This window comes from Triturus cristatus, chromosome 1_2 (genome assembly GCF_964204655.1).
Source record: "Triturus cristatus chromosome 1_2, aTriCri1.1, whole genome shotgun sequence".
NCBI classification, from domain to species: Eukaryota; Metazoa; Chordata; class Amphibia; order Caudata; family Salamandridae; genus Triturus; species Triturus cristatus.
In genome coordinates, this window is record NC_140580.1 from 1,106,266,006 (window position 1) to 1,106,281,011 (window position 15,006).

General features: G+C 43.6%; 1 protein-coding gene across 4 annotated transcripts in view; it reads right to left on the bottom strand.

Moving 5' to 3' along the window:
- The window catches only part of DENND1A (DENN domain containing 1A), a 1,317,400-nt gene that overhangs the window by 248,190 nt on the left and 1,054,204 nt on the right, over nt 1-15,006 (bottom strand). For all 4 annotated transcript variants that reach the window (XM_085613741.1, XM_085613740.1, XM_085613739.1 and 1 more), the window contains exon 19: nt 8,958-9,098. In XM_085613741.1, coding sequence (XP_085469867.1) covers nt 8,958-9,098 — 141 coding nt within the window. The remainder of the gene's footprint in view (nt 1-8,957; nt 9,099-15,006) is intronic.

Below are 15,006 nucleotides of genomic sequence, written 5' to 3' on the forward strand. Positions count from 1 at the left end.
GAACAGTGCACGATAAGGACAACCCTGCCCCACTACAGGATTACAGGAAAGAAGAATCTCGGGCATTATGTTTTCATCAAAACCCAGATCAGGAACAATACAACCCAGATGAGGGGCAGAATAACCACAAACAATGCACTAGAAAGACGCTAACATTCACTCACCTAGGACATTTGGAAAGACCGCCCTTGCGTGACAACACTGCCTTAGCCTGATACAGGTCTGTTGCAGCCCAAGACAGGCATGGAGGGACGGTTCAACACCTGATGTCTCAACATGAATCACTACTGAGATAACCCACCTTACACTTGATATTGACCTGAGTTAGCTTGAGAGGTCACAAGGCCCACACCCACCTTTAAAGGAACACGTTCGAGAGGATAACCCACACCCTGAAAAACCACTCTTCCACACCAGTGTAACCTGCAAACAAAATCCCGCCAAATAAAGACCCTTGGCTGGATGAATCACAACTGCTGGCCAATGTTTGCACAGATCTCTAAGAAGACAGGTAATTGGCTAACAACAGTGCATTTCAAACACCCAGTAACATGATGTAACAGATGAGTGATAATTCAGGTAAAATGTAAAAAAATTCTAAAGCAGGTTAAAAACAAATTAAACCTCTTGGTGAAGTGAAAGACGAAGACGGCCCTCATGACTCGAACTGTTCGGTGATTGGAGGGACGGCAAACACATTGGCGTAAGCTGCCTCTGGATCACGAAAGCTTTGATCTTTAGACTGGAAAGCGGTGAAAATCACAGCTAATTTGGAGAACCACTAAATGGAAAAAAGCATCAGCCTGCATTACGGGCTAACGCCACAACAGAAAAGGCTGGCTTCGCCCTTAAACTGCAGACCATGCAAGTGACATCAGATGGTACTGATGCAGCAATACAGAGACTGGATGCCCAACCTGGTCTTGAGGGACAAACCCAATATACAGGGAGATATACAGGGACAACAGGAGGAGAGCCCGCTTATGCAGTGTATGGTGCATAGGCAAGCCAGGCCGGCTACACCAGATGCCTCGATGGCTGCATGCCCCTGTCTAGAGGGTGGGGCTGTGAGTGGGTCCCAACCACATAATCGCTCTACCCCTTGTCTATGATGCTCCCCTGCCCACCCTCAAAAGTAGTCGTCTGCTAGGCAAGGTGCGACCACCATTAAAAAGGCAAAGGGTAAGATGAGATCCACCTCAAGTAAGAGAAAACTCGATAAACAAGGTCTGCAAGGACCATCAGCAGTGGTATCTGCCAATTCCTCACTCCTGCAGAATACCACTTCATTAATCCTGTGACATCACGACTTCTTCACATGTTATCCATCACGCTATTCAATGAACCGGCACAGCGTTAAAAAGAAAAATAGGCAAAGTGACCCTAGCTGAGAGCTTACTGCGGCAAGACTTAAGGCATGTGGAGGAGAGGGTTAAAGAAGCTGTAGTCACAACTCTGAGTTAGAAGACTCACTGAACAGGCTACAGGTTACTGTCACATGCCTCATAACGAGCTCCTGGGTGCTGGAGGACCGGGTTAAAGGCTTAGCGGGCAAGGCCAGGTGGAATATCCCACCTGGAGCTTCTCAGAGGGGGCAGAGCGCCCTACCAAGAGATCTTTCTATAGCAATGGATCATGACTCAGACACACAGGAATAGCTTTTTCATTTTTTTCATTATAAAGCAGGCACACCATACCATTTTGAATAAGCCCCCCCATCAGATTCAAGCTTAGTTCTCTTCTTGCCAGCATCCTGAATTCAAGTTCAAAGAAAGCTTTATTCGATTGTTATTGTACCAATCATAAAAGCACAAATACATCAGAAAAATTCATATAAAATTTCATTAGAAATGACACCAGATAAAATCTAAAAATATACAACAATATGTTTAAGATGCCATAAAACCATACAAATACAAATGTTTCATTTAAAAACCTGCTGTTTACGGCAAAGGAGGTGCCCAGGGTTTACAGGGCATCAAATACCATGTGTTTGTGCTGCAGGATAGCCTTCTTTAAAAACTTTGTTACTCTCCACGCAATGTGTTCATCTTCCAAGAGCTGAAGCCAAATAAAAGCTGGACGGCATTGCCTTACACCTTGACGTTTTAAAAGTGCAAGTAGCCACACTTTCTTCAACTCTTCATAACATTTACAAAAGAACATTAAATGAATCGTGGACTGCTCTGACTGTCTGTCACAGGAGCAAAGTGACAAGTTACGTGACCAATCGTTCATAGATGGTGTTGTCGTTATTCTGTGGACATTACCCAATCTCAATCTTGTCAGAAGCATCCTATCATGGGCTCCTGGTACAAATAGTAAGTAGGGCTCCATTTGTATACAGGAGAGCATTAACTGATGATGCATAACGCTAGGTTTCACCATTTCCCCTGCCATTCTCAAGGAGCCCAATAATTGTAAACCCTCCATTCTCAAAGCCTTTCTCGACACTGCTAACATAGTGATGGGATTCGTAGAGTATTCCGGGTGACCTAGGCCCTTCATGAAATTACATATAAAGTTGATCCAGGGGATCTTTAAGGCCCCATCCAGACCCAGACTATCCTTCATAATGTCTCTATTTAACTTTGTCTGCTCCTTGGTCCAGATCCTATGCCACAGGCATCCTAAATTACAAAGATAGGGAAACCACTCTGAAAGAGGTGCGAGACAAAGAGGTTGCCCACTAAGAATCTCATCACATTGTTATAACCCTGATAACAACAGAAAAGGAAGGAATTTGCAAAATGTAAATGCAAAATCAAGGCAATGAACCCCCACCACATCTTAAATTTAAAAGTCCTCTTCCAGGTGAATTTTTGTTCAACACGCCAAACGAGACCTGGGAATGGGTGGAGAAAAGACCTGAGCTGAAAGAAGTGAGCAAAATCAATGTCAGAACTAAAACATAAGCAAAAGATGGAGGAACCCAGCATAAAAGGAAACTTAGAGAAACAGGTGGGAGCTGCTGCTCATGTCATTCATCAGAAGATATACTAAAATTAATCTGACAGGACTGAGCACCTAGAAAGACTTTGTTGCAATTGGCGTTTTCTGTGGATATGACAAAACATGCCCCCTCTCATTATTGAGACCACGCAACCTTCCTCTTATTGGAGACACTGGACAGCTGAGATGATCAACTACTGAAAAAGGAAAGATCTCAACTTCAGCTACTGAGATCATCACTCTTTCTGCTACATAAGCAGCACTCAGCTGCTGCATTCAAGGGTCAAAGGGGAAGGTTGTTTATGGGAGCCCCTGTGGCAGAACCGGTCTGGCTGACCCCTTGAAAGATGAGAAGGAAATGACTTGACTTCCCACTGACTGAACATGGTAGGCACCAGAGTTTTGGGAGCATGGTGCAATGTTCCTAAGTTTCATTCTCAGTTCTAGTTTCCTTACTGTTTGCTTTACACCAGGGGATGATTTTGGTGTGTAACCGAGTGGAGGCAATACTAGTGGTTGTCCTTTTTAAAGGGAGGTGACTTTGTTGCCTTTTGTTATGTAACAAATACTGCACAGACGTATGCAGTAAGCTGGAGGTAATAGCTTATGGTTCACACTGGAGTTCTTTAAGGTGTGTTTATGTATACAGCACCTTTGGGTTCGGATATACACTCAGCAACATAACAGAGAATGTAGCAGACATTGAACCATGGTGATACCAAACACATTTTAGGAGCCTCTCCTGGAAAGTGATTGGTTTATTCTACAAAATAAAGAGGGATGCAGTACATAATGCCACAAAATAATACATAATCAAGTTGTTCCCCTCCCCCAAAAAAACCACATCTACTGCAACCATGTGAATTCACAAAAGGTAGAGGAGTCAGTCGGGCAGCAGGGTATGTGGTGGCTCAACACGTGGTTGCGGACTAGGGAGGTTTTCAGTGAGTTACTAAAAGTCATGGCCCATGCAGGTAAGAGCGGTAGGGCGGTGCGCCCATTTATTTCGACAGACGATGAAGATGGAAAATTATTTATTTGTTTAATTTTCCATCATGGTCGTCTGTTGAATCCCCCCTAACCGCTCTTACCTGCACGGGCTGCGGCTGGTTACTAACAAAGGAAATTATGCAATACTTGCAAACAAACACCAGATCACTTCAAACTGATGGTAAGAGGTAGAGCGCTGGGTTACATTGCTAAAATTAACTGGGCTAACCTGGTGAAACTCATCTGATTTGAGGAAGCCATTCTAGAATAGGCGGACCAATGCCGGAAGAGAACATCCATGAGCTGAGCCTTGCAAACTCAGAACCTGACAATGTCTCAAACAGCAAGTATGAGCAGATGGATCAAAAACAGGTACAACTGGCTGAGTCAGAGCGATTAGTAGAGTAGACAATTTGGTGGGATAAGTGAGGATAGAAATGTGATTATGGAAGCAACAGTGATAGCTCCGCAGTTTGCCAGATACTGGAGAGGGTTCTATGGTGCAAAAGTAATTTGCAGAGAGAGCTGTCGGACTTCAAGCTGCTCTTCACATAGCTAGACTTTCACAGGCAGATCTGACGCCCTTCATGATCTACTAGCAGCAGAGGAGATCTCCGAGGCGGTCAGATCCCCACAGGGAAAAGTCTGAGCCCTATTAGGTTCTTGGGGGGGATTCTAAATCCTAAAACTATTTCTCTGTCTCTGTCTCTCTTGCCCAGCCTCTGTATTATTTGCTAGACTTTTTTCATTAAATGGGACCTTCAATTTAGCTTATGCAAAGCAGTTACTGCAGCTCTCCTGAAACTGGCCCAAACAGCAAATCATTACAACTCATATAAATGTAGTTTGCTCATTAATACAGATGCCAATATTGAAGCCAAACTTCAGGAAATCATTTAGTAATAGTTATTCAAACCTAGCTCACCATGATCGAAGCGGATTTATGCCACTCAGATCCACGCTTACTTAACGTGTAGCCCTTACCCATTGGACCCTTCCATCATACTGCTCATTGATTTCGAAAAGCATTTTACACACTTGAGTAGGAATGCATTTTATTATTTTTCATTAAGAAGAACTCTGCTCCAATACTTGTTGCCAACATCTGCCGCCCGTAAAGGGGTTCCACAGCGAGGGTGAGGTGTAGTACTTCCCTCTGACTTCGCCTCATACTATCCTTCCCTCCGGTCTGGGTTGAGTCACTGTCACAAATGCAGTGGGAGGGTGATATAACTGAGGAAACCTCATTATGGTTGCTTAACGTCTCCCCTAAGTATCTGCCTTATCAGGATTTGGGTGCTGGGATGGACTTGGGGTCTCTACATTTGGGGAAGTAGTGGCTCCAAATTCTATGAAGTCACACAGTGAACTCCAAAATGATTTGTCCTTCAGCAGAATCAATGTTATTCATTTTTACAGCTCAGTCACGTCCTCAGCCCATGCCAATATAGACACACCATCGTACCATAACATCCTGGAAGCATAATAGATGCTATCCCTGATAACTGTAGAATGAAAATCACTTAAGCTTGCTGGTCATTAGTGATCAACTCATTGGACACATTTCAGCAGGCCTGAGAGGCGGATATATGACCCCCTCCAGAAGGGACAGACTGGCAATAAGCCCTTATGACCCTCACTTTCATCAAATCTACTACACAAAGAAATGACTATGGTGCATATGAATTGAGACCTCCCCTACCTGTCTCAAATGTCATGAAGAAGAGGAAGAGTTCCACCACCTGGTCTGGAGTGGTACAAATGTCAGAGTTTTATGGTTGGCAGTGGAAAGGGTGCTTGCGACGTATTGCATCATCATCTTACCCTAACTTCTGACATTGCTTGGAGGAACTTTCTGCAAAAACTGTGTTTCAATAGCTATAAGAAGGCCTTTCTAGGATTGGGGCTGGAACTTGCAAAGAGGGGCACAGAACAGCTGAGACGAGAAGAAACCCCAACCGTGGCCAACGGAAGGCTGGTCTAGATACATGTAGGTTACTAGATGCACCTATTGATGAGAAGCACGAATGCCCAGATGAACAACATATGATATGGGGTAAATGGTTGCAGTAATGGGGAATTTTGCGGCTCTCTGTTACATAATGCCAAATATATGATTAGATATACATGTGTCAGTCCCTCTTATGTCTAAACCTTGTTTTGCACTTGATTTTGTATTTGTTTGTAAATTTGAAATATTAATAAAACCTTTTTATAAAAAGAATAGAATAATGATGGGCAATCATTTTTTTCCTTATCAATGTGAGCTGAGCGGAAGCCACTTTAGTATTGGAAATGTAAATTGTAGGCCAACCCTAAACATAGATCATCAAAACACTTTGGATTTATGGATGGAAGACCAGACTTATCAGGCTCCTTGTCTTGGACTTCTAAGACATATATTCAGATTTCCAGCTCAGCATAACAAAGTGATAGCATTAAATAAGGGGGTCACCATTGTGTGTGGGTAGAGAGGGTAAGAAAGTCTGTATCAATACTGATGGATCAGACGTTGGCACATCCCATCCTGAACCAATGAGGAAGGACGTGTCATCAGCCGCCTGCTCTACTACCACCTTGGATTTCAAGAACATATCTTCTGGCTTGTAGGACAACATGCCTCTTTACTTGCTTTCATGATTTTCCTGTAGGTGAGTGCTCTTCGTATAGGAAGAAGGAATTCTAGAACAAGACTGAGTCATAGGACATCAACAAAGCTCCTCTTGAGACCAGAAGAAAGTTCACTCTCTTCCCATAATTTTGTGTGCACCTTCAGATCGGCTAAATCCACAGGGGCGCTGGGATAACATTTCACTGAACAGATTCTAAAGGATCCCTGCTATGAAATACATTTTTTTATGTTTCCACCCCTACTAAGGCGGCTGCAAATTGAAAATGTGTGGCTGTGCTTATACTGTATATGAGTGTAAACATGCAGGGCTTGGAAAGGAAGGTTCAAGAAAGATGCGTTCATTTCTCTATGCTAACCCTTTCCTCTGCAGTTCAGGAACAAGGAGCCACAAACTGTGTGTCGGTATGAGCATGTGCAAAGCAAGCAGAAGCCACAAAACGTTGAAAAATGCCCCTCTAGATGTGAGAAGATAAAAAGGGGGGGAAAGGATGCACTCCGAAGCCAGATAGTTATGAAAACTTTGCCAGAGAAGTTGGTCTTGACAGCCACAACATGACAATAGTTATACATATATCAATACAGTCATACAGATTTTCATGAAAACATTGGAGATCTTTTGGTAAATCAATAAAATACCATTTTATAAGATCATTACAAACATCTGAAAAATGTGGGAAGTCTATGCACATCCAGAAAAGCTTCTGAAAAGGGCCAAAGCTGAGTGGCAGTATAGGAAACAGAAACCATCTTTGGAAACCGTTTAACTTCCTTATGTAGAAAAACACTATTTTCGTTAGCAGTATCCAAAATCCAATAGACACAACATTTGAAGCAGACGTTGTGTCAAAACATATACATGTACCAATAATAAAATTCCAAACACAATGCCACTCAAAATGTTTTTTCATTTTAAGATTCATTCATACCCAGGTCCACCGTAGGTATTTGGTAAGGGGGGACCAAATTATGTGGCATGGGTAACTAAATTATGTGGCAAGAAAATGCAAATTATGAGGAGGCGCATTTTGAGATAGTATTAGTTGATTATTTTGTCATTTTTACACGTTAACACTGCCTGAACAAGGGTTTCACCTTGTTAGTTCTAGTTTAACACCCAAAAACAGTAGTATGAAACCGAAATGTAAACAGTCAACCTTTGCAAAGTGCCTTCCACTGTACAGCAACATTCTTTGCTGCATTTTTAGTAACGTTTTTGTTAAAATCTGCAAATTATGCAGCAGATGATGGATTAATTGGCAAAGGCATAATTATGAGAAAAACGCTGCAGCCGCAGAATAGCACAATTTCAGTGACCCTGATCATACCAAGGGAACATGTAGTTACAATTTGGTTGGGAGGAACATTCCACCAGAGTAGCACTGGGTGGAGCAGCGATTAAGCGATCAATCTTCCCATCTGAATATTTCAGCCGCTGTAGGAACTGTGCTTTTGGAAGGTGCTTTCTGGACGTCTAAACTTGCCACACACCAATCAGACTTACCTGAACCCAGTCCACCTCATCAGAATGGCTGCTCAGCGACCAATAAGATTGACAACTGATTTACATTCAGTTTGATTGGTCACTGAGCAGCCAATCAGATTGGTTGAAACAGTCCACTGCCCTACTTTACTTGATTTATTGCTCAAGAAGGGCACAGGGAATGTTGGAATAACAGCAGCACCATGCTTTGTGATATGAATAATGTTAACTGTTTCAAAGCAGATGAAACCAAATCCTGCAATTCCAGCATGCCCTGCCATGCATGCCAATGCTATGTAAAACCCACTGGTTAAGAATCAATTTGCAAACACAATATCATCTTCAAAAGGTTCTACCTCCAATCTATGTCTCAGAAAATAAGTTATGGTCAAGGAAAATCTAAACGTAGCATTTGTATAGCCACCCTAACAATAATAACATAGAATATGTTTAAAGCAAAACGACCAGCTACACAATTGTTGTGGTGTTTGTCATCCAGCGATCTTTAGATAGAACATTTCATACAAAGGTTTCAGTAACCAACTGATATGTCAACAACTGCCTATGGATGAAAGGTTGAAACTGCTCTGCTGGTATTCACACCTGTGGCTTGCATATCATAGAACTGTCTGGATATTGGGCCATGTGAATTACCTTATACATTTGCACAACATTCTGGAAACAAGGGCAGGCAGTAAAATTAACTTGTTGCATCATCAGCAAAATGACGAGCGCCTTCCCATGGGAACAAGGCACTATGCAAGAAGCTAAGTGTATCCACTTCGGCAAATATATTCATAATCCCCACAGGGCCGCTAACTGCCCGCCACAGACTTCCTTTGAGAACCGGATGCACTTGCGTCAGGCAACAAACAGCCAATGGCTGAAGATTAAAAATCTTACCTGCCCAAAATGTACGGTGATTGGACGCCTCTCGTCTTTCATTTTGGAATCTCTTTTGTCTAGCAGAGGGGACGGAGCCGTCCTTGGGACTGGGTCGTCAGCAGTTACACAACTTCCATTCTCCGTGTTATCAGCAAAGTCCTATTGGTTGGACAAAGAGGAAAGTGCAGCTAGGGGTTACAAACAGTATATGAAAAGCAAAGGCCAAAACATGCACAATGGTTCTTGCACAGGACCGCAAGCGACAAACCTTCCCCAGGCACCAATGTTGGGGTCCAGAATGAAACGAGCCAGAAGAAGAAACCCGCCACACTGAACCCGGAGATGGAAAATAAGGAGGCCATCTCTAGACTACTGTGCCATTGTTTACTGAGTATTTTATGAAACCCTATATTTATTAGGTAGCCCTATGGTATCCTGGGTTAGAAAGGAGGCCCTGAAGGGCCAAAGGAAACTGACCCTCAAGGGAGGAAGCAGAATGATAAAGTCTTGAGCTCCTATCACTTCCGCCAATGATGAAGTACGCCACAAAGCAGTGAGTGAGGCTTCCTCTTCAAACAGATCTGGAACCTCGTAAGGGAAATCCGCAGCGCCCAATCTGGGCAATAGACTTGGCATATACCCAAGTAATAGCATTCAGAAAAAATGTAAGACGTGGACATGGATTCTTAATCTGTGCTTACATGGTCAGAAAAAGGGAGGTAAAGGCACCTGGTCTTGACAGGTAGGGAGTTTGCAGGGTTGTACTCGGTATTACACAGTGTGTAACTTGACCCCACATTTAACAAGATGTTAAGAAGAGAGATATTTGCACCACAACTAAGATATTTTCAGTTTACATATGAAGGAGTTTCTGCCAAGTCACACAGTTTTAATATTATAAATGTATCATACTATTAGGCATAAGAAAAATAATGAATATCATACGTTCATGAGGCATAATATCCAGCTAAGGCAGAAACTTGCGTTAACACCCAGTTGTCTCTAATGGCGTTCAGATTTAGGGTATAGTGCATGCACACATCACAAATATCTCCCAAGGCGGGATTAGCGTCTTTCAAAAGTGCTACAACAGAGCAAACAAATGACTGCAAGTGACTCCCCTTACAAGCCACTAGTTGGGAGACCTGGAGGGCTGCCCCGGCCATGACCCACTGTCACCGTGCGAAAGGGATTCAGACACTATGACCGATCAACAGAATCATTGCATTCAAAGGCTAAGTACAATCTATGGCCTCGAAGTCATCGCCTTCCCCATCGGGACAGGTGCTCTGGTCCAGAATGGAGGGGCAGGTCCATGAGGTGGCTCAGGCCACCTTGGAAAAGGACACTACCACATGTGATGGTGCTTCATTTTATAAAACAGGGTCCTATCTTGTGGTGACAGAGTGCGTTTCCCTGCTCTAGTGAGGAGTCATTAATAGGCTTTTTTGGGAGAAACTGGTGAAATCCATTTCGAAATCATATGCAATCTATTTATGACAAAAAATAGAAGTCACTCTAAATATCTAGTTGTCATAGAACTCAAAATATGGGTCTAGTTGGGAAAAGTGGGATTTAAGCTTGTGAGAGGCAAGGCCCTCAACCAAGCATTTCATCATAAAACAGCCAGTATGGGATGGGCTGACAAGTTTTAGATGGAAGGAAGTTATTCACACACCTGTGGCTTGACAAAATGATTGAACCAGATTCTCAAGGGATCTCCATGTATGTGCATGGATGGATTACACTTTAGACGGCACATACTGAAGCACGTGCCATGCCATTTTAGTTGTGTTTTTGAGTCGGTCCAATGTCTGGAGTTAGAAGGTATGAACTGATACAGCATGTCATCACGGGTACACAACAAGCCTCATGTGCACCGCCAAGCATGAACACCGTGATACAGTCTAGCAAAGGAACCAATACAGAGTCCAACTCCTTTGTGCTGGAGTGTATATATTCATTAGATGTTTTAAAACATCTGCAAAGTAAAGATGGTTTTATGGTTTCTGTAGTCACTGCAGGTTTTCAGCAGAAAGGAAGTCCACACTGTTTCGGTGCATGGGAACTTCAATGAAACTAGGCACCGAGGGAGAGTTCATCAACTGGACTCAAATGACTTGTAGGGAATGTAATGACATGCACGCTCTCCAGTAGAGACTTTCAGATGGAATACAGCACTGAGATCACCATACAACCCCATGTGACCAGTCTGGTCTGGGTTTGTACCCACAACCACCTTGCACATGGGGAGACAAAGATGTCATTAAAACGAAAGATCATCACAGAGGGTTAAGCAAATTTATAAGATTTAGTCTACCTCACTGTAGCCCAGCAACCACCTCTTGGAAGAAGGAGAAATGATGATAATTTGACAAGCTATAACTTACAACCCAAGGATGGAAAATGGCATCTGTGAAGATAGAGCAGGGGCACTGTTGTGGTGGAGCCCTGTCATGACAGGACTACATACAAGGAGACAAGAGACCTTTAGGGTCTTGACTCAACTAAGCGAGAACCTCATTCTGAGTCGCAGCCACCGTGCCACAGAACATAGCATGCCAGCACGCCAGGCGACACAGAGAGGAGAGAAAGCACCAAGGTAAGATGTAACCCCAAGGGTGGAATACCTCAACATCAAGGGTTCATAGGAGAAATGGCTGCATACGCCAATCAATGATAAGCTGCCAACAATAGTCTCGGTCTGGCCTTATGGCAGTCATCACTCCCAGGACCGGTGGTGGCACACTAGGGTGTAGCGCACAGTTTAGCAGAGGTCTGGACTCTGCTAGGAAAGTGGAGTCCATTAGCAAACATCTTGAGCACCTCCAAGTAGGCTCTACATTCAGTTCCACTGCAGAATAAAGAAGCATCTATGACAACAGAATAAATGTAATATAAGCAGGGTGACACTGTTCAAGGTGTCATGATGAATTTTCACACCAACAACTAGTCCCCGCAGGCTATAATGCTGAGGATCTACTCAACTGGAGTAAGGCAACAACCGTGTCGTAGGGCACCACCTCCCAGAGCTGGGGCTTCCATAGACCGAGGTAAAGCAGCTACTATGTCGTAGGGTACCACCTCCCAGAGCTGGGGCTTCCATAGACCGAGGTAAAGGAGCTACTGTGTCATAGGGCACCACCTCCCAGAGCTGGGGCTTTCATCGACTGGAGTAAGGCAACAACCGTGTCGTAGGGCACCACCTCCCAGAGCTTGGGCTTCCATATACTGAGGTAAGGTAACAACTGTGCCGTAGGGAACCACCTCCCAGAGCTGGGGCTTCCATATACCGAGGTAAGGCAACTAATGTGTCGTAAGGCACCACCTCCCAGAGCTGGGGCTTCCCCTACTCCGGGGTAAAGCAACAACCGTGTCATAGGGACCACTTCCTAGAACTGGGGCTTCCATGGACCGAGGTAAGGCAACAACTGTGTCGTAGGGCACCACCTCCCAGAGCTGGGGCTTACATAGATCGAGGAAGGGCAGCGACCTTAGGGCACCACCTAGCGGTGGCATACAACTACTGACAATAGGGTCCGAAAACTGCCATCACTTTCAAGGTATAGGAACGCACAATTTTTTTGTGGCGGTCTTGATGGTTATTGCCCCATTTCTGTCTCCATCTCATTTCAAATCATCCTCCGTCATTCCAACATTTCAAAGACGAGTGGCGGATCCACATCGAATGTTAGGCACTCCCGATTATCCCATTACCTCACCCATTTATGTTTTGAACACGCCCTGCAAGAATAGCCTAGGGGTTGATATTCTGCTAGCAAACGTTCCTAAAGTATTTTATAGCACAAGTTAATAGGCATTTTTATGACATAGAAATCAAATGTCTAAGTACCTAAACCATTCACAAATAAAATCATGGTACTGTAGCTGACAGGGCCACGTTAAAAGGATATGGGGGGAGCCGATAAAAAAAAGCTCATTCTGAAACACACTGTGAAGGCGCCTGAGACCAAATCAAGTAGGTAGTTAACGAAGGAGGGGTGAGTCAACCAGAGAAACACGAGGATGAAAGACTGTGAATGGCCATTCAGCATTAGCAACCAAGCTAGAATCTGATTTGGAAAACAACTGAAATCATCATGAATTATTAAATAACTCAAATGAACATTAAATAACCGACAATCCCTGATGAAACAGCCGGGAAAGGGAAGGTTGGTTGGAGTGCGGACATGCAACTGATGGGCTGGGTGAGGAGCTCCCGGCTCCTTGCCGATTCTCTGTGTCATCCGATCAATGGTCGATGTATATTATGTCAAATCCAATGCAGTCTATAACACATCTCCGCTGTCTATTGCCAATGCCTGTTCGTTCTGTGGCCTCTTAACACCAAAGCTGGGTCAAAATCTCATTTTTGAGGAAACGCTCCATTGCTTAAGGCCTGAAAGAGTAAAATGTCACAGCCCAGAGTCCATAAAGGTTGTGAGGTATGAATATGTAAAGTGTTTGAGACTTAAGTGTGTTAAGTTTGTCAAACTGAAATGTAGTTCTGCTGACCAAAAGCAAAGGCCTTCAGAACATCACCACTGCGTTGATATGACGAGCCCCTTAAAATACTATTGCTCAGATGTATGTAACAGTGCGGTATGAGTTGTAGGTCTCTATACTCTACTGCAAGGTTCTCCGTCCTGGAGGGCCAGATCCATGGCAGATCTTTATGACAACCTCAATTATCTAAATGGGAATAAAGTAAAAATCTGGCATGGAACCGGCCCTCCAGAACCGACTTTGGAGAACCCTGGTCTAGTGTCTCCTGTGCCAAAAACGATACATCCAGGATAAGCAAAAAGGCAGGAAATGGCGGCCATTTTTTAAGCAAACTCATTTTTGACAGAAAACAAAACAAAGAAAGACACCCCTTCTATTATAACAACACAAACGGAAATCATTGTATGCCTGGTTTTATAGCATATTGCGCCCAATAAGTTGACTTTCATGCATAAACACAGAATTCTCCTATGACAAATCCTCGCCCTTCGAAAAAGCCGTCTATGGAAGTCATTTACAAACAGCAGTTTCTCTAGCATTTGAACTGAACTGGAGACTGCGGGCCCAGCACCGGCAGTGAGAGCACATTATAAGACGGCGAGTGCAAAGTTATTGTTTTAACTTGTTAATTTTTGCAAAGTTAACATTTCTCCCGTCGAATGGTTTGCGATTTTCTCAGTTTTCCCACAATCTCATAGCACCAAGATCTTTCTATGAACAAGAAGGTCATGTTCACTTTCAAAGGCCAAAGGTAATCTGAACTCGACCAGTGGAGAGCGACTCATGATGTCTACATATTTGCGTCATAATTCCATGCTGGAAAATGTATGCAGGATTTTTCTCTGCACAATTCCGCTCAGGAGAAGAAAAGCGTTTTATGCAAATCACACTTCGTTCTGTACCTTTTCAAAGCATCAAACAAGAATATATGTGTCACATAGACTCTCAAAATTCACAATTTCCATGTACACTTCCCAAACTCTGCGAGCCAGATTAAGTAGCAAAAAATTTCGTAGAACTTTGCAAAGGTTGGAGTAAAAAAGCTTAACCCACCCTTAATTATAGCAGCATCACGGATGATTAAAAGCTCTCCTTTTCACCTGTTGTAAAGGTGAGGGACTGTTTTGCTGCATTATATGACACCAGTCTACCAATGCCCCAAATCTGGTGGAAGACGACTTCACACCAAACATTAGCATCCTTTGACGGAAGCACCCTTAAAAATTTGTAGAGGGCAGGTGTCCATAACTCCAGGAGTGAGAGTTAATAGGAATGCATAATTCATCTCCTCTTTGTCTGGAAGAAGAGCTTGGTCCTGTCCTAACCCTCCCCACACGCATTAAAGGAGGCACTGCGGCAGACAGCATCCAGCCACTTGATCCCGCCACAAAATGCACAAGACGTCCTCTGCCTTGAAAAAGTGCAAGAAAAAGGGGTATAAAATGTCAACCCGTCGGCTAACAATGCGTTTCCGCCCGCAAGAAACCGCCTCTGAAAACTTCTATTTCGGTAGCTTTGAAATGCTGCTCTGGAGGTGAAGAAGGGACGGGAACGCGACCCC